The 21,087-nt window shown below is 38.3% G+C and overlaps 2 protein-coding genes across 5 annotated transcripts in view; both read right to left on the bottom strand.

Annotated features, from left to right (window-relative positions):
- Window positions 1-15,311, bottom strand: part of bmpr1ba (bone morphogenetic protein receptor, type IBa) — a 63,325-nt gene extending 48,014 nt beyond the window's left edge. The window contains exon 1 of the mRNA XM_013914032.1: window positions 15,158-15,311. The gene's annotated coding sequence lies outside the window, so the exon portion shown is untranslated. The remainder of the gene's footprint in view (window positions 1-15,157) is intronic.
- Window positions 15,312-16,359: 1,048 nt separating this feature from the next.
- Window positions 16,360-21,087, bottom strand: part of pdlim5a (PDZ and LIM domain 5a) — a 62,528-nt gene continuing 57,800 nt past the window's right edge. For 2 of the 4 annotated variants that reach the window (XM_005722068.1, XM_005722069.1), the window contains 3 exons: window positions 19,896-20,016; window positions 18,535-18,650; window positions 16,363-18,069 (listed from right to left, as the gene is read on the bottom strand). In XM_005722068.1, coding sequence (XP_005722125.1) covers window positions 17,980-18,069; window positions 18,535-18,650; window positions 19,896-20,016 — 327 coding nt within the window. In that variant the 3' untranslated portion in view covers window positions 16,363-17,979. Of the gene's footprint in view, window positions 18,070-18,534; window positions 18,651-19,895; window positions 20,017-21,087 lie in introns of all 4 variants that reach the window. The other 2 variants (XM_005722067.1, XM_005722070.1) reach the window with 2 other exon arrangements.

Below are 21,087 nucleotides of genomic sequence, written 5' to 3'. Positions count from 1 at the left end.
AAACTCAGACTTAACTTTTGTGATCTCATCTCATCTCTGATCTACTGTAGGCTGGATATATGATTACCTACATGGAAATTGCTTTTTTAGAAATAAAACCCAAAGCTTTGAAATATTTACAACAGCAAGCAGGTTAAAGTTGGAAAAAAAAAAAAAAACAGAGGCTGATATTCAGTATTGTCAGAAAAATCTTGATGTTTACAGATGTTTGCCTTTGAAAGTTAACTCACTGTTTAAAATCAACTTTGAGCATTTAGAGGTTTTTTTAGCTCTTGTACTCACACCCTGCTATTCTAACGTCATCTGACAAAGGAAAAAGATGAGAAATTATTTTCCAGTATCACAGAATGTTTTTCAGAGCTTTTATCCATTTCTCTCATTTTCCATGTGTTCTTCCATGGAAACCCTGTTTTTATTTTAAGCTGGTGCCTTGCTAAAAGAGCTGTGATGTGGGGCTTTTACTTGCAAAACAATGACTGAAAGATCCAAACTGTTAAAAATTCAGAAACAGCATCATCCTGCTGGTAAATCTTATCAGACGTCACTTCTCTTTTTGTCTTCCCTACGCCTCTTTAAACACAACAAAAACAACAACCACAGTGATGTACAACACCACAGTGCACCCACTGCAAAATAAATACATTCACTGCTGAGTTCAAAATGCCCATAGTGACTCTAGGCTATGCCGACTGGGTCAATTGATTTTAAAAGAATTTTAAGCTCTAGAACCAAGTATTTTTAAGATTAGTTTAAAGAAAATGCCCTGCTTTACTCCTGCTACCAATGTTTTGGCTTATTTCCACATAATATAAAATAACTTGCTTTTCAATATCTCTGTTTGGATGTCTTACTGTAATATACAAACATCTTATGTGTGTCCCCAAACAGATTTTGAGCCACCAAATTCGGCACACACGCGCATCTTCAGCCCCTGGAGGTTCTTATCTATATCAAAAAATATAATGATGTCATCATTTAACCTAGCAACCACCAACCAATGGGCTATAGTGACCCACTTGTAACATTTACGCAGCTATAACACCCCATGAAAACATTGCATCTTTTTTTATTTATTTCACAGCATTAATGTCTAATTTACATGTCCACATCTCATATTATCATGTCATCACGTTCCCTACCAACATCCTTACAATTGAATAAAATTTAATTTAATTCATTTTGTTTTTTTCAGATAGTGCCAAATAACAACAACAGTCGACCCAACGATTATAATAAAATGATATTGATAAAGACTGTAACATGGGAGTGTAGTACTTTATCCAATATGAGATCCATTCCCATAAAGCCATCGTGCTAGAATGTGAAAAAGAACAGACACACTGTGACAGTGTCTAATGCTTAACTTTGCTGTTTTTGCTGAACCTTCTACATATGTTTACAAGTATACAACAATGTGTTATGGGCAGGGTTAGAAGACGTACTAAGAAAAAACAGACACACAAGAAGACAGAAAAACAACACTGAGAGGTAAGAAGAGGGGCACAGTAAGCAGAAACACGCAAAACTAATTCATAAGGGATGAAAGCCAATCTTGCAGGAGAGCCACTTTACCTTGAGAAGGCCTTGTGGCAACAAAGAGCACCCACAGCCTCCAGATTATCCTTAATTTCCTGCAGCAGAAGGCCTGGCTATGGCAAGTTTTCATTGCTTAATTACATACATTTGCACAGGGTCAGAGAAAGGTTTGGAATGAGTTCCTGGGACCCTGCATGGCACAGCAGCATCCCTGCCAAAAGGGATATGAAAAAGCCCAACAGAAATCTCTGTGAAAAACAATACAGTGCTGATGATTTTCATACTGTACAAGTAAGATATGTAAAGTCATGTGTTAGCCTGATATATATTGACCACTTTGCATGTTTATATAGATTGTTATAGTGATGGAAGGTTTCTAAGAGAAAAAAATACAGACCAGCATAATGCAAAGCAGAGAAAATGATCCCAAATCTAGTCTACAAACTTCTTGGAAGTGCAACAAAGATTGTGGACATTTCTGAGTAACATGCTACTACGTAGGCATTTTAATTATTTAAGTCAGTCATTCAAAGCATTCATTGTTTTACCAGCTGTGTGTTACAGTTTCTATTTAGATTTTATTTGACATCCATCACCTGCCTCTGTTAAGTTTACATTCACCCAAAGGAACCTCTCACATTTGTATGTGCCAGTCTGAGCTTATTAAACCTTAAAACAGAAGTTTGGTCAAACTGATTGTTTTACTTTACATGTGTGCATTCCTTATTTCTAAACCATTTTTATTCAGATGTCAAACAACATATGTAGCTAAGTCAAGTTCCTGGCACCGAAGCGTTTCTTATAGAACTAAATATCACTGACAAAGTAAACACTACACGAGTCAAGTATGAACAGGTGTCGCTCAAATAAACGACTTTATAAATGGCATATTGTACACAATAATGTAAAGTATCACTAGCATCTCGAGATTTTTTCAGTTCTAGTACTGACAGTGAAAGCAACTTCCTTAATACTGTTTTACATTTCAGAAAAACACACAAAGCAGAAAGAGCAGGTCTTTAAATCCACACTTTACAAGTACATTAACAAGGTAATACTCTTTTTTTAAATTACACTGGCAGAAGAGAGAATGATTCCTAATGTGTTGCATCAGCTAGAAAGGAGACTGTCTAATGTCTCTGTAATGTCTGAGTAAGAAACCATTCTAACTGGCTGTCATGAGTCCGCTTACTTCTACATTTCTAAATCACAGGCCATGTTTGAGGTTGAGGAACGATTGGCAAACGTTTGCCTGAAAAGTTCTCACGCCAGTTTCTAAAAGTCATCCTTTAACCTCTCAAAATGATCTTAAGTTTCAGATTTCCTGCCCGTCATATCCTATTACAGTTTAATAACTGCAGGGAGCAGCCTTTGAAGAAAAAATATCTGACTCTGAGTTTCAGTATGAGTGACAACACTGTCATGATTTTTTTTTTGTCAATTGTTTGTTAACGAATTAAACTCAAATAGTAATCCAACACAAATATTTAAAATTTCACCTTCAAAAGAAAAAAACAACAACACTAATTTGTCATATGAAATTGCCCACTAATTCATACATATCATATTACCTGTGTTCCACATCAGACCTTCTTAGACAACAAAGGACAGTCATATTGGGTGGATTTTGCTGCCCTACCGCCACCTCGCATCCAGGTGGCCGCAGACCTCGTAAATGGCTCCAGACGCATGGACTCTGTCCACCATCTGAAAATGATTAGGACTTTGCCTCGCTCAATACTGCTACAGCCTGCGGACTCAATTGCTGCAACACATTTTCATATGCAAAGAAACCAAACATGCCACCCAAAAGTTCCTCCATCCTTGCCGGGGATGTAAATCAGGAGCAAGCAACAGCATTCAGTTGCGTTTCCGAGCAAGGACAGGGGCTTGCACTGTGCTACAGAGCAGATGACCATTAGACAAGCAGCCGAGAAAATTTAAAGTAGAAAGTCAAACCAAATGATTTTAGTTTACTGACTTTTGATATTTGTGTTATACATAGTTAAGTTACAGCAATGTGTGTGTGCACAGTATAAAGTTAAAACATATATTGTATGCATATACTACGTTATTGTCCATTACCTTAAGAATTTTCTTGCTTTGCCATTTGTCTTCATCTTTATTTCTCTTTTTTCCTCTCTCACTCACACAGTCTCTTTCCTCCGTCCCTCTCCTCCACCCTGACATCTGATAGTGATTACAGCACAGCCTAAAAACACAACGCTCTAAACTCTCCATTATTGAGCGACTTTGTATCACTGACATAATTTGTTCATCTGCATGTACAATTAACGGACACATGCACAGGCCCCTTTAGGTTTATCCCCTACAAAAAGACGCTCAGGCACACGAACATGGTAACACGCACGCACGCACACACCTTAATCATGCAATTGCATGCACTCTCTAACTCCTTCCACCCTTATAAACCCGTTTCAAGCACGACCCTCATCCTGTCCTACCCCATGTCCCCACCCCCCTCCATCCCTCAGCCAGTCCCCTGGAACAGAACAGTCACGGCTGTGTGCACTGTTGATTAGCTAGAACCTGAACCTGGGGGAAACACTGGAAAGCTCAGTGTGCTTTATTGTGTTTCTCTTTCGGACAAAGGCAGTCTCTGACAACTTGGCTTTCCCCCGTCCTATTACCTTATCTTTTACTAATGTAACCCTAACATTAAGGCAACTTTCATTCCTACTAAGAGTCCTTTTTCTTTAACACAGTGTGACCAAGATTTAGTGGAGAAAGGTAGAGATGAACAGAGCTGAGCTTCCAAGATTTGAGCCCTGGTGGAACAAGTGTGGATGTGTACAGCGGTCTCGGGTTGTAATTTTGGAGTGTTATGTGGTGACTTTTGGGCACGCAGGCAAGGGTGTGTGCATGAGGTTATTTGTTATGGCTAATTCCTTAATCCCACAACATGTGCCTGAAACCTGCAACAGATGCCTCTAAGGCGAAACTTGCAAGCGCACACAAGCATGCACACACACTTGCCGCACACACACCCACACATGCACAGAGAAGAAAACACATTGCATTGCTATCATTACTAGAAGCCCTGTGCAGAATGTCTGCTGCGGCCAGTTTTGCAGAACCAGGAGATCTGCAGGAGCAAGGTTTAGAGAACAGGACGCCCTCCTAGCCAGTAAGCTTTCCAAAAAAAAAGTTTAAAAAAAGTAAAGAAGTCTTCTCTACAGGACTTACAGGAACCACACAAACTTGCTTATGTCTGTCTGCCTCCTGATTTCTGTCACACTTCTGTCTGCTGCTTATTAAACTAAGTTTGTTGGCAGCAATACAGTGACTCCCAAAGCTATAATAGATACCAGTCATCTAGACGAAGCCAGGTGAACTGTGACTTTGTTTTTGTGAAATCTAGGATCTTTTAAAATTGTATAAAATAAGTTATGTGAGAACTGCTGGAACTTAATCATTTACAGTACTGTTGAATTTTGTAAAATTAGGTCATACAGTGGTTTAAAAGCTCTGAAGGATAAAGCTCATGGTGAAACAAGTGCTTGTTTTTGTTATTGTTGTAGAATATCATTTATTATTGTAATAAAACAGGTTAATTTTATATATATATGATGTCCATCACCTTGCCTCTGCACAGGACATTTTAAGCCTCAACTGAATGTCATGCCACTACCAGGTCTTATGTCACCCATTACTAGAAACAGCATAAAGAAGCAGCAGAGAGCTGGCTGAGAACAAGTACGAACTGTGTGCCTTAAACGATACTGTATCACAGCAAGGTAGGACTGCAGGGTATGCAGTCCCCCCCTACAGGAAGCTCAATGGACATGGTTCAGGGGTTATGGCTTGTAAAAACACTGCTCCCAGCGTATTACTTTGAATATAAAATCAGTGAGCATGTGAAACAGATTAGTGCACATGCATGCACCCTGTTTGGTTCATCTAAAGATGTCAATGTATGCCTTTGTTTGAAAGAGAATCTACTATATGTGAGCAGAAAGAGCATCCTAAGAAAGACCAAGAATGGTGAGAGAGAGAGAAAAAACAGAGTATTCAGAAGATGACACTGTGCAGAAATAAAAAGGCAACAATATCAGAAAAAGAAATTCATGGGCACATGACTGATGTTTCCTGCACAAGGTCCTAATGCTATGCAGTCATCCTAATGCTGTGTAGTCATCTGCTTGATAGTTTGGTCTGCGACCTATAGAGGCCTGTTACGGACATCTGGTCTCTCTTGGACTCTCTTACTCCAAATTTCCTCAGCATTTTGGAGCTTGCTGCCTCTTAATCTGGCAGAGCTGGTTCAGTGTTGGCCATCTGGTCAGTTCTGTTTTTATATCACCTTATTAAATCTACAAACAACAGCAACCCAGCTACAGTGCTATCTGCTATATTACGATCTTTACGTTTTCCTCATATTTTTCATCCACTCACTTCCTGTTACTGACCTCTCACTAAACTCCCTGTAAGCCTCTAAAGACACCAAACAAAAGACTAGATAACAGAGTAAATATCTCGTTCATATTCAGCTCACCAGCAGATGTCAGTGAGCAACAGATTTCCCAGTGGCTGCTGTTATCAATGCGTTGATTCAATAAGCATTACGCTGTTACACAGAACACAACACAAAGACTCCCATAGGCCTGCTTCATATTGTAATTGCCTTTTGAGGTGGATATGAATAAATCCACCGGACATGCAAGTGAAGAAACAGACCCCCATGAGATTTGATTTCACATGCATCAGATTCAATATCTCAGAGGTTTAATTCAATTCGGCATCAATCAGATTTAATTTCTCTGGAATAATGACTTTGGAAAACATATTGATGAGCCTATCATGAATTTATGTCTCATGGGGAGGCAGTGTCTGCACAGACAACATGGATGCAATTTCAGTCAGGAGGGTATCGATGATGCCACACAAAACAGTTCAGTGTGCAGCAGCACATTTTGCACTTATCTGTTGAGGCCAAAAATAGAGAAAGATAGCGGAAAAGACAGAAGAAGACATGGTGAAAAGAGAATAATAACAACTAGTGACTTCTGAGTTTGATTATACACATTATTGCCACTCCTTTGCCAAAGACACATCTGCACGAATCAAAGAAAACCATTTATCATTCCAGACCTAAATGCATTTGTGTGGAGGACTGGACAACACAGTGAAGACTAAGTGGGTTAAATATGGGGAGAAAACAAAGAGAGACAAAGAGACAACTGCATACGGCCTTCTGCCTCAGTCACTTTCAGCTGTAACTCCCCGTCTGTCACTCTCTGCAAAACTAAAGTAACGTGAGATTCAAATCCTTCAGATTCTGTTCACTTTGTTATGTCTGAACATGTGGAAATAAACACAGTACGCAGAACTGCTCATGTGTTTTACATATCCTGCCTGGAATATAGGAAGTCAAAGTTTTTCCATCACTCGGCCTGACCTTTAACCTCTCTGGCATTTCTTAAAAAATTAACAGCACAGCCACAGCTTGAAGTAATTTCTCTCACTGAAAATATCTGAAACAACAACAACCACAAACTGACGCTTGATGCCACTGTCGATAAATTAACCCATTTTCACTCGAACTCCAAGAGAAATCGATATTCAGGACCAGGTTTGGGTCTTAATAACGACTTCAGGAAATCTCAATAAAGGCATCTCCTAAAACTTAACAAAGATACTTGCTATCAGGCAAATATTTCTTTCACTGCGGATGGAATGGCACCTCAAAGGAGGTACCATGGAAATTGAGGTCTTAGGTTTTTGGGGGCAGGAGGGATGAAATTGTCCCAAAGTGAATCCAGATGTTTATCATTCTATCCTCAGACCTCTTTACCCCCTCCCAGTTCCCCACTCATCACTCCATCATTTCTCTCTTGTTTTTTTCCCTTCGAGTGAACTACAGGTCTAGTGATTACTTTGGTTAGAGCAGAGCCAAACCAAACACAAGAAGACAGTTGTGGTCTACAAAATAGAGAACAGCTTGAAAGTTCAAAGCAAAAAACTATATGATTTAAAGCATCCTCGGGGCTCAACCTGTTTATGTTTGGGATCAGGGCTTTTTTGCAAGAACAATATACTATTCTCACTTAGCAATTAAAAGAGGTCCTTGTACTTTTTCAGACAAGACTAGAAGTCACCAAACGTCACGTCTGTAAAGATTGCACATGCCAAAAAACAGAAAAGAAACTAGCGGAGTCGAGCTGTAGGACCTGCAGTGAAAGAAAATACCCAAATAATGAGATCAGAATCTGGCTGGTAGTATGTTTTATCATACTCCCTGTGGGAAACAGGCCTAATAAATCATAATTTAAACATTTTCATACCGTCACTCTATGTGGCTGTGTTATATTGTCCACCGGCTTTATTTTAGCCACAAAGTCCATCGCACAGTGAATTGCTGATCTCGCCTTTGGGTCATGGAAATATCTCTTTAGTAAGCCCAAGGCTGGGGTATTATAGGTATTCCTTTTAAAAAGACTATACCAGGTCATCACATTAATCAAAGTAAAGAAAAAGGGCAACACCGGAGGAGGAGTGGCTGAATTCTGCGGCCTGTGTGAATTACAGAGCACAGGGGCAGAATGACTCCATCATGACATCAGGAGAGGTTATTTTTTTAAAAGGTCCACCCTGAGGGGCAGCAGAGTGGTAATGAAGATAATGATACTGTGCAGCTGAATGACCTTTTTGTTAAAACGATATCTCTGACATTAACACAAATTCACCCTATATTATATACAGTAGTCGAACACCCAATCTAACTACATTCTTCTACCACCTACTCATTCTCTTCTACCTGGAAAAACATGAAAATTCATTGTTCAGGGTTGTCCATGACAACTGGACGCCCACATGATTTACATGTAGACGTTTCAGTCTTCATAGAGCCCAACACAGAAGCTCAAACTTATCAGGTCATTGTCCCACTCTGTCCCAAACTTACACATGCTTACAAAGCATTCTTTTTGATACCTCTCTTTCACTCACTTGTACTCACACACATGCACGCACACACTCGAGAATAGAGTTTGATGCCTGCTGGTTCGATCAGTGTCCACCTCATCTGTAATGCAATCATCTACATTTAACTCAGCGGGGAAATTTCCTGTCAGATCATATCTTGTTATCTGCAGTTCAAGACGAGCACTGACGAGGGAGGCATTCAGATGCAACATCTATTCACTTCAGCTGAGAACAAATTTGAGCTTGCAATGGCCGCCTGGCGATTTCAGAGATGTGTGTTTTGTTTTGGGGGGTTTTAACCTGTAAAATAATAACTTCCTTCTCACTTGTCCTGCCAAACGTTTTTATGACAGATTGAGATTGTGGCACTTCACTGTATGTATTCTGTGGCAATGACAAACATAATAGAACAGTTTGGAAATAATAACATGTAATAGCATTGTCCAGTTCTTGAAACAAAACAAAATAAATCGACACACCTTTCTTTATTACTACTCACTACTTTATAACTTTATTTGCCTCCTGTGGATGACACACAACTTCACACAGCACTTTCACAAAGCTCTCACAACCTCTCCCCTCATTAGCAGCTGAATGCATGAACAGAAGTTGACATTCACACCTTTGAACAACACTTGAGGAGGAATTTCAAGACGTCAATAAAGATCCGGTTTCAACAACACTTAAGTATTAAACACATATCATAAATGTTAAACTGGCCAGCATGACGCTTGTTATCATCAAGGTAGCAGCTATGGCTAATAATAAAACAACGTTAATGCTGGAGTTAGACTTTCTTAAGGTTCCAGACAGAAGCAGAGAAAAGTTTAGCTTCAATCGTCAGAAACGGTGGCAGCCTGCCTTACTTAGAGCAACAAAATATGGTGCTTAGTCACCAGAAGCACAGCAAGACCTAAGATAAACATTTAGCACGGCCTAAGAGAGTTTTAAAATATATTTAAAAAATAAACTTTCAAGTTTTATTATTATTTCTGGATTTTTGCACCACATCAGACAGTTTGGTTAGGACCTTGGCATTTTCCTTGCCAAAAGCACTATCTTAGTAAAATAGTAAATTTACCTGACCAAAAAATTATATAGATTATTTTAGCAATTTTAATATCCTTGAAAGGAAATAAAGAAAATAAAAAACACACTCTTTTAAAACATTATTCAACTTTGTCAAATGTTCTGTGACATCAATAAACATCTTACGATAAGCTCCGTCTGGTGTGTTGCTAAATTATGCCTGCACCCAGTATGGACCACAGATGTTAAAGGAAAACTGATGAGGTTGTCTAAGTAAGCAGTTTTTGGTTAGATAACAGAATTAAAAAAAATAATAATTTACATACACAGTGCACTGAGGTCTGCTGACATTCAGTGTTAGTATGGCTTGTGATGCTCTGTAAGAAAAAAACCCAAAGTGTGATGTGTGTGTGTGTGTGTGGGGGGGGGGGGTCACTGCATACTTCTGTGAATATATCAAAGAAGCACAGGCAATAGATCACAGCCCTCATCTTTAAGTCAAGCATCAAATGTTTTAACTCATCCCAGCTTCAGGAAACAACAGAGAAAAACCTGATGGAATCCATGTGTATGAAGCCAAACACACACACACAGACACGCAGACACACAGACACGCAGACACACAGACACACAGACACACACTCTTACTTTCTAAATCAAATTTTAAGTTTAAGTTTAATATCTGACTTAAGGAGGTAGAAAAACCCTTTAAGAGCAAAAAACATGTTAGATATATCCATATAAAGCATTTTAGAGTTCTGTGCACATGTCTTGATCCACTTATCATTTCTTTATATTTTTGCTTCCAGGAAGCCAGGCTGTCTTTAGAGTGGCCTTGGGCAATAGTTCTCCAGGCTTTCTGAAGGTCTTTTAGTGGGAACTGGCTACTGTTTCTCTTGGTTTCAGTCTGCTCACTGTATCCAACTATTTTCAGAGGAATACATTTTTGTTTGTTTGTTAAACCACTAAACACTGAGCTATGAATCAGTCATTCATAAAAAAAGGCACCCAACTCAAAGGAATGAGCCAGTGTTGTCTCTACACATACTGTAATGGACAACTTGCCAAAGAACCAATTTTAAGTTGGATTTTGATACTCATAAAAAATGGTCTCAGTGGAAGGTTGGCATTTAATAAGCTATTTTTAAGAAAAGGAAACAGTCTGAGTTGTAATAGATTACATAAGAACTCGACTGAAAATTTGTGCAAACAGGTCTTATGGGGCAATTAATCAATTTGGACATTTTTGATTCATTATCAGTACGTGAGGAGAAGGTCCGGAGACAGGTACAACAGAGTGTTTACTGCCATGTGCAAAACTCAGTGGACACTCTGTCATGGGCATTTCAGACAATGGTGTTTTGGATCTTCTCAAAATTGATGAAATTATGGATACAGAAAAGTACATCTGAATTTTAATCCACGACGCAATATCATCAGAAAAGCATTTGATTGGCAACGGCTTTATTTATCAGCCTCACAAACATATAATGCAGTAAAACATACGTGGATAGAAACACAATTAATGGACACTAGTCATGGATTGGCCGTGTGGGATCATCTTGATATAGAACAGAAAAAAGGGCAGCTAACATCTAAAGAAGAGCTTTGAATGTCCTTCGAGAAGCCTGGAGAACTATTCCTGAAGCGTACTTAAAGAAACAAGCAAAAATCCACCTCACTGGTGGTTTCTGTCAGGCCTTGCTTGCCCTGCTCATTTATTAAAACACAGACATGTATGTTAATCTATGATGTTATTGTTTTTGTCTTTGTTATAACACTTTTACACATTCAGATGGCAAAAGCAGCTGTTCTTAAACACTGAACACTAACAAATAGACTTCTTCTTCTTTGCTAGCTAAACATTCATTATATTTCATTTGTTTTTTCCCCCCTGTGACTGACAGTTTTCATAAATGTGTCTGACCTTATAAGATATTTAACTACACCGCCAGCCTATTACTATGTGCTACTGTTTATGTCATATATAAAGAGTAAAATGGGTTCTAATCCTAATTTTAAATTCATGAATGCAAATGCTGTTAGATGCACCATTCCCACAGGTAAAGCAAAGCCTGAGCAGATTAAACATGTTGTTCCACATCTGGCCAGGCGAGACGAGACGTCTGTAAGTAAAACTATCACACAAACAACATAATGCTCTACAGCTGAGAAAAAACACACTAAGAACAACAATTACAATTTACATTACAGACAAGCTGGTATTGTTATTGTTATATTTCTTGCTATTTTTCAAAACATTTACAAAATAGAGTTGTATAACCACGTAATTATTCTTGGTGATTTTTTTGTAAGAGACAAATGCTTCTTTTTTTTTTCTTTTTTTTTTTAAGAGTTGTTGGAGGGTAGCTGTTAAGTTGAAAATCAAATCTGTAATATAATCTAACATAATTAAGGTTAAGCAGTAGATGTTTCCAGTGTTTGCCACTCCAACCTTTTAGAACAGAGCCTCAGATCTGAGGCTATTTAAGGCAGGCTGGGCACAGTTCATTATCTCAACACTAGAACCAAAGAGGACTCTGAGAAAAAATCCAAAATTTAGAATGTTTCAGAATTTGAGTGGAGATAAATGCTCAAATGTTTCTATAAATCACACTGACACTGTAATTAAAGAGCGTAAGGTCTTGGGGGGAAAAAGGCCCCAGGCTAAGTTCTCTTATCTGTTTTTGAGTCTTATCAACTCCATCAAGTTGAGGAAATTAAATGTTAGAGAAACTAAACACTGCACTATGGTTCACTTAAATGATTGTTTACACTCTGATTAACCCTACTGTCATATGCATTCTTATTTAATGCATCGTAGGTAATCTGATTCTTGTGATTAGGGATCTGATATTGTTTTAAATCAAGACTGTCGTTAGCATAATAAAAGGAGAAAGATAAAAGCAGTGAGGTCTGGCAAGCAGCCACTGCAGAATGGAATGAACAGAAATATCAAGGACATGGCACATTTCTGTAAATCTGACCTCGTGCCATTTACCCATTTGCTCTCACTGAACACTTGAACAAATCAATTTTACGAGCTCCCACTATTGCATCATGGTTTTATCATTCCTTTCAATAACCCCTATTTCATCTGGTTTAGCTTCATTTTTTGATGCCTAGACATAAAAACTACAAAGCAGTACTTCAGGTTTTACTTTGCCTGCTCGGTTATGGACATAACATCATCAAGAATCTTTAACACGAACGTTCGCTGAGTTTGGAATCTGGGATTTTTTGAGGCTTATGCTGAGTCTACCGTGTTCAGTGGGTGTCAAAAGCTACTTCACTTGACTGCATGGCATGACATGGATGAGTAATCATTTTGCATATAAAATCCTAAAACAGTCCCTGTCTCCAGTGTATGAATTGTAATTTTTTTATATGCCCAGTTATAAAAAACTTTGTATTCAGCTGTTTGACAACAGGAAAAAAATAGATTTTTAAATAAAAACTGCTTTGACAATTTACCTGCATTTAATCGTATCACACATTTAAGCACAAAATAAAAGAGACAGGCTTACATCTATCGACTAACACAAAAACTATGCAATCTCACGAATATATTAAATAGGGCATTATGTCACACTTTTGAATAAGCTTTACTTTCCAGTGCAATTTTGCAGCACCTCGTCCTTCCTACGTGTTGCACTTATCTTTTTTCTAGCCAAGTGCAAATTCAGTTTGTTTTAGGCATATTTGGCATTCTTAGAATGTAGATTAATCTCAAGCAATGTGATCTAAATTTCCAGCAGTAAGCATGTCTCACATCACGAGGTGTCTAAAACTGTTAAGTGTCTGATATTTCTCTCTCTGATGCACACACACACACACACACACACACACAAGGACAGAAAATTAAGGAAGCGTTCTGTTTACAGCTGCTGTGTAAAACTCAATTACACAGCCAATTGAGAATGTGGCTGTTTCTCAGATTTATTTGATGTGTTCCTGACCTAAATAAGATTGCTGTTCCAACTGAAGCCTCAACAACTGCAAACACTTACTAGTTTGACAGACAGGGAGAACAGTACCCTCACACTGACGCACAGAGGCGCACACACATACACATACACACACGCACACACATCTGGACCTCTGTTTCTCTCATTTATACTTGCTGAGTGCTTTCCTGCGCGGTTTCCCTGTGTTACCGGTCCCGGACCCCTCAGATGAGGTGAGGTAAGATTTGGAGTCACAGGATTATGCCATCTGGACAGACATTCACACAGGCTTGCTCATGTGAACACATGCACACATACAGATATAGCCTACTCTTGTCATAAGCTACACTGACAAACACCTGGACCTGGTTACTGGTCTCAAAGAGAGAGCTGAATACTATGTGCATGCCTATGTGTGTATAAGTGGGGTGTATGGGGAATACTGGGGCAGTGCTGGAGGCTGTGTTGAGGTTCATTTGATTTTTTCCCCTCTGCTTTTTGAGCCCTTGAATAAGGGGGCCCACTCAGGCAAGTCTCGAAAATTCAAGTTGGGTCACTGCTACTACAAGTTGTAAGCCAATTCTATTAAAATATTCAATCGTCAGCTGTCATTATAATATATATATATATATATATGCTTTTCTTCACACAACTGAATTTTCCCTCTTCTTGAGAAACTAATAACTTCTTTTTAATTAATAAAAAAAAATCAGACCATCAAGCCACCATTCTGCCCAGCGCAGGGCATCCAGAAATTTCTTCAGGTTTTGTTTGAGGTTAAATTGAATTGTTTGCAGCTGACCATCATGCATAGCTATGTGAGCCATCCACTAAACAGTCTTTTACTTGTCCCTTTGCATCTGGGATCCTAAATTTGTGGACAAGGCACAGCTGGCACAACACATTAAAGGAAAAGACAGACAACTTCCTAAGTTCCATACATTGCAAAAGGGGCGTGCACCAAGCCTCTTACTAGATGTATCATTCCAAGGTGGGACCTGAAGATAGTTCCTCTCTTTAGAGTCATGAGTACAGATGGGACTGGAGAATAGCCTACTCCTTTCACTTGCCACAGCTAAAAGTCTTTGGTCTTGTCCTAGTATCTTTTGGTGAAATTAGCCAACAGTAAATCCTGGTACAAGGCTGTACATCAACTCATAGAACTAGAGTTACGTTAAGTAACTACCATTTGCACACTGTACAAATGAATATTAAAGTACAGAACAAGAAAAAGAGGAATAAGGTGTAAATCTAGAATCCATCATGCATTCCTCTGATAACAGCACATATTATTGATTGTTAAGAAAAAAGAAGTTGCGAGCTTGGCTGACCGCTACTGCGTGTTATTTAACATGTATCCTAATTTACTTTTCACTTTTGGAAAATATAGACCAAGCAACGCCACAGAAATCCCAATCACGTAAAGTGTAACGTAAACACCGCTAACAGAGACATGAGTAAACTATTAAAGCTCCTCCTAGCGCTTAAACTTCTCTCTCTTCCATCACATTGTGGCTCAGGAACAGCTACGCAGTGAGATAAGCCTTAAAAAACGCTCCACAAAAATAAGTCGATATGACGTGAATCTGACTGTAAACACCCCGAGAGAAACGACAAAAAACGCTCTGTCAAACTTCCCAAGGTGAATACAAACTGACTGAAAAAGATCTCCGACTCGCGTCTGCTTCGAGTTTACTCACCTTAGGATGCTTTCTGGCTTTCTTTTTGTCGACTGAAAGGAAAAGTTGCAGCCCACGATACTCAGGGTAGAGTCACTCTGTTTCCAAGTGTAGCTTTTCTTTCTCTCGCGCTTTTCCCTCGCTCTCTTTACACTTAAACACACACACACTGGTCTCACACACGACTGTGTTTCTGCAAAGGTCCCTCAGCTGCAGGAGGGTGATTAACTTAATGCCACAAGAGAAGGAGTGCATTAGCAGGAGAAAGGTGAGTGAAGACTCGCACTGAATGGGTTCCTTAAAACCACTCCAAAGGGCTAGTTGTTTAAGGAACACCTAAACACAAATGAACTCCAGTCTAATTACAAAGAAAAACACATCCAGGCTTTGTCGCACAACACAGTGTTTTTGTTGTTTTGCTTAGATTTTCCCTTAAGAACGTTTTAAATTTGATGGACTTTAAAATGAGTCTTATGTGAAAAGACTATCAAATAGGCCTATATGCTAAGGATTATACATCATGCTACAATAACAAGTAAACATTAGCTCAGCAATGCTGAATCAAATAAGTAAGCTATGAGCTAACTCCTTAAACTATGTTACCATGTGACATCAACTATACTGGATAATTTTTCTGCCTGACTCATGCCCCATCAATTGAGACAGCATGTAAGGGTCAGTGCTGGGTTTGTTAATGTGTCTTATATACACTCAATAAAAATCCCCCAACAGTTGTCTCATTTTTGTTGTTTTCTACAATAACAGTAAAATCAGTTTGATTGTGCAAAGATTGGTTTGTATTAAAAATGCTGGTTGTATAGAGGACATGGGAATTATGTGTGGTGATGTGCCCTACATACCACCGTTTACTACCTCATTTTCACCTTTATTTCTCTGTCTGCCCATTTTAACATTTGTCAGCAGTGCAGATGTGTTAAAAATCCTCTTGACAGTGGCTATGACTTCTCTACAATTGTGTTAAAATAGTTTAATTTGGTTAGATATCATTACACTATAAAAAAATAGCAGACATATTTGTTTGGGGCATTTAAAAGCACATAATTTATTTAAAAAACCAGATCAACTTTAAGAGTTCCAACAACAGTTTTCTACTTGAGAATTTAGAGACGGAACACTTAAATCATGCCCATTAGCCCCTTACAGTAAAAAACAAGATTTATAATTATAAGAAGTGAGTGAAAGAGTGGGTTGTCATTTGTAATAGCATTGGGAAAAAACTAAATAGGCTGGATGTATCCTGCACCAATAAGTAAGTAAATGTCCTCATGTTAAAGGTGTGTAGACAGTCAAAAAACAAGAAACTACCCTCCATCCATCCAATCCCTGCACCAGTTTCTAAAATAACAACATTCTCTACTTAATGTCATCTCAAACATTTTTTCCTCTTCTAACAAAATTTTAAAAAATGTACTTTCTAAACAGAGCTAAACATAAGGAGAAGTGTATGAAACAGATTTTAAAGCAAATATATTTTCTTTCTAAATCATGGCAGAAAATAAATAAAAATGGGAACAGGATTCATGAAACTATGTGAAATGTCAAGAAAGATATGTTGGTCCACATAGCAAGGAAGAAACAGGGACTTCTATATACATTCACCAGACACTTAAATATTCACTTTAATTTTTAACTGCTTGTTAATGCAAATGTTTCATCATACATTAAGATGCTAGAAATAGTCAAGGTAACTTGCTGAAGATCAGAATGGGGATGAAAGTTGATTTAAGTGACTTGAGAGCATCTCTGAACTCGCAACATGTCAAACCTTGAAGCAGATGGGCAACAGCCCAGTATGGATGTGCAGTCGACAAATCTGCAACTGTCGGATGTTGTCATGTCAATATGGACCGAAATCTCAGATTTATGTTTCCAGCAACTTGTTGAATCAATGCAATGAAGAATTAAGGCAGTTCTAAAGGCAAAAGGGGTCCAACCCTGTACTAGCAAACTAGCAAGAGGAAACTAATAAAAGCTGGTGAAAGTATCTATGAAAAACATTTGATCGTTTTTGGTGTTCAGGTTTGCTCAAGTGCCTTAATGTCGTAGCCAGTTTCACTCAACAAATAGAAAATGAAATCAAATTTCCTTAAATTACAACATTCAAATAACTGATTAAATCAAAGGCAGCAGCTTTAATTACAACTCAGACATTCACAGATGAACTGTATAAAGTAACTAACACAAGCATATCCTGCAGTATTTTAATGCATATACTGGGAATTTTTTTATAATAGTTGCTTGTGAAACTGTAATGCAAAAAACAAAATAAAATGAAGTGTAACACAGGACGTTCTACAGTTTCATCTTTAAGTCTTTATAGGTTTTAGCCAGATTAATAAAATTGATTACAACTACACAAACACTAACAAATATCATAACTAACAATAAAAACTTGCCAGCATCCTTGAATACTTAAAATTATCAAACATTTCTGGTGGTGTCTAAAGATAATGAGCACTGTGCAAGCTTAATAATAAAAACAGAAAGTGTGATGATCTCACCACTCAAGACAAAAATCAGAAGAACAAAGTAAATGATAAAGTCACAGTCCTATGTGTGAGGAAATAAAAATGGCATTATGGTATATAAAATGTATCAGTTGGCAGTAAAACCTTGCTATTTGGGGATGATTGACAACATAACATTTAGTTTACAAAGATCAGTTATATTTGGTTGAAATGTGGTCAAAACTAAGATCCTTAAGCTTTATTGCTTTTTGTGCTAAGAGATAGCACCACTACAATAATGACTACTACTGTCATCATAAAAGGTGTCCCCAACCCTCCGTGAGACAACATGTGGCCAAGTGAATAGTTTAGGCTTCATATCTTCAGTGTGTGAGCATGCTTCTTGCAAAGAGGTTTGTCCTTTTTGGAGAAGAAGGTCTGGCCTTCCAGTGTGGTACAGCACACCTGTAAAGAGCCCAGCACACATGAATAATAAGAGGTTATATAACAAAAGTTAGCCAGCCTACACTAACATTCACAATGGATGTAAGTCAGTGTTTCATCTAAAATAAGCACTGCTGTCATATTATTGTGGAAAAATGACTTACGGTGAGCTTATGAGATTGCTACAAGTAAGCTGTTCTGCAAAAACCTCCATTATAAAGGATGGATAAAAATGAACATTGTTGTAGTACATTAACAATAACAAGAAAGAATGACAGAAAGGACTAAATAGGGCCAGTAGCAGAAAGTACCACTATGACCTCAAACTGCTTCCTAATTTTTTTTGTGTCCAAGTTAAATAGATAAAAGTTTCTTGATGGCTCAAAGTTGGAAATGGGAATATGAGTAAATGTGACAGTAGGTCATATGTGTTAGTCTGCTGATGCACGCAGTTTACTGTGATTCATGCCTAAGGCCTTCACTTACAGCACATACAAAGCAGGTATCATGCCAGGTGTAGCCAAGGGCTTCCAGGAATTTGTCTCCAGCCTCGATGGGAAACTCACAGCCATGACAGCCAGTCCCAAACAAGCTGTAAAAGTCTGTTTAGTGACAAAGAGAAAAGTCATGTCACTATGGTATAAACAAAGGGTTTAAAGTCATAATGGCAAGACCCAAGCAAACTTTAGTACTCAACAAAGGGAGCTTGCAACTATTTGGGGTACAACAGGTTCACCCACACTCCAAATACACGCATGTTAGGTAAACTGGTGATTCTGACTTCAATTCAATTCAGTTTTATTTATATAGCGCCAAATCACAACAACAGTCACCTCAAGGCGCTTTATATTGTAAGGTAGACCATACAATAATACATACAGAGAAAAACCCAACAATCATATGACCCCCTATGAGCAAGCACTTTGGTGACAGTGGGAAGGAAAAACTCCCTTTTAACAGGAGGAAACCTCCAGCAGAACCAGGCTCAGGGAGGGGCGGCCATCTGGTTAATGTATAGGTGTTAATGTTTGCATGAATTGTTTGTTGTGTCTCTGTGTTTGACCTGCAATAGACTGAAAACCTGTCCAGGGTGTACTCTGGCTTTCACCCCGCGACAGCTGAAACTGGATATAAAACACATTGCGAGTGAGCAGCAATTCAACTGAAGCCCACTTTTATCTTTGATCTATTTACAGACTGCTGGATTTTTTCTTTCTTTTATTCTAGCACAAAAACATTGTATACCGCTACAGGGAATTCCCACAAAACCTACATTTGGAGATGTACAGTCTTTAGTGTGCAATGACAAGCACACTGGTAACAGGCAAACATGTCCTACATCAGGAAAATGCTGATATTCAGTACATTTAACACTCACTCATCACACACTGCTTACGAGTGATCCACTGGTGAATCAGCAGGTGTTTTTGTTTCCGATCCTGTTGTTTTTGGTGACAATGAACATCAACACTTGACACTAATTTTAGGGGTTAAATAATTATGATCAATCCATCCATGCTTTAGTAATAACTAGCAGTTACAGCCTGCTGGGCTGAGTGAGCATCACCCAAGGTCACCAACGGTAACCACTGTACCACCATTTTTCTTTTCTTTTTTATATTTTATATTATTTTTGTGTTGTTAGTAAAACCTGAGAAGTGTTATAAATGTAGCTTACCATTGACCATACACTACTTACATGTTTTATAAAATGTAGTTTAGATTTTTTCTTATTTCTTTTATTTGTTATAACAGATGCTTTGAGCTTGATTATACCATGTACAATGAGTACAGTAGCAATTACAGGAAGTACATCTGGATATTTTATCAACCCCATTATAACTCACCCGGTTCACAGTATGGTTCTCCATCCTCCAGGTGGAAGGTGTTGTTTCTGATTGGTTGCTGACAGTAAGCACACAGAAAGCAGTAGACATGCCAAGTCTGCTTGAGGGCATTTATCACCTCCTAAGGGAAAATGTAAACAATGTGGCTAGTAAGAGGCATAATATAGTTTTAGGTGCATTAGTGTATATAATAGCAACTGGAAAGCTATATCCACTTTAACAGGAAATGGAGGTGCAGCATCTTATGAAGGGATGTTATCATATTACATTGCTGCTTATGAAATTTTATTCATAAGTCACAAATTTTTACACAAATCTTTGTACAACTTTTACCAGAGTAGGTCATTTTATTTTTTCTTGAATATCACCGTTTTTTTTCTCCCATTGGTCTCCATGACCTACACTGATTTCTTTCCCACCCTTAAACTGTGAGAGCAAGATAAGACAAAGAATCGATGGAAAGTTGGCGAGCTGAACTAAAATGAAGGATTATGAGCGAGGGAGTGAGAAAACAGGTTAATAAGAAACCATAAGCTGTTTGAAGATGTGTGAGAAATAGAGGGTTGAAAGGGATTTAGGCCACAGGGGTTAGAACACGTGAGGGATGAATGTCATAGTAGCAAGGAGAGCAGAAATTTCAGCGTCCTGACACTCTGGGTTCAGGCTACACCTACAGCCTCAAGGCCTCTAAGCCTAATTCTCCTAACACCCAAACGTCGACTGCATTCCTGAGTGTTACTGGTGGTCACCGACGATATCCCTCTGCACATTCAGGCTTCCTGCTCTGGTCTTTTATGTATTTAAAAACTGTCTTTGATGTTGTTCCATCTGTAAGCTTTTCTGCTAGTAGGGAAATAGGGAAATAATTACATTCCTGTTTTAAATGAATACTTCTGTTAGAAATATTAATCTAAACTCTAGACAAAGTGAGTGTAGTAGCTGCGACTCGGGAGGTAGAACAGGTCATTTACTAATCAAAGGGTCAAGTGGTTTGATCTCCGGCTCCTCCATTCCGCATGCCTAAGTGTCCTTGGGAAAAATACTATACCTATTGTCTGAGTATCAGCACAAGTGCATAGAATAAAACTTATGAATAGCCGAATGTAACTTGTAGAATAAAAAGTGCTATGGAGTAGTACTAAATATATACACCAGTGCATTTGATCATAAATAGATTTCATAATAAAGGAAC

This window comes from Pundamilia nyererei, unplaced genomic scaffold (genome assembly GCF_000239375.1).
Source record: "Pundamilia nyererei isolate P.nyererei 1_Seehausen unplaced genomic scaffold, PunNye1.0 scaffold00006, whole genome shotgun sequence".
Taxonomy (NCBI): domain Eukaryota; kingdom Metazoa; phylum Chordata; class Actinopteri; order Cichliformes; family Cichlidae; genus Pundamilia; species Pundamilia nyererei.
The sequence above is the reverse complement of the archived record's forward strand: the minus strand, read 5'-3'. Positions and strand labels throughout refer to the sequence as shown.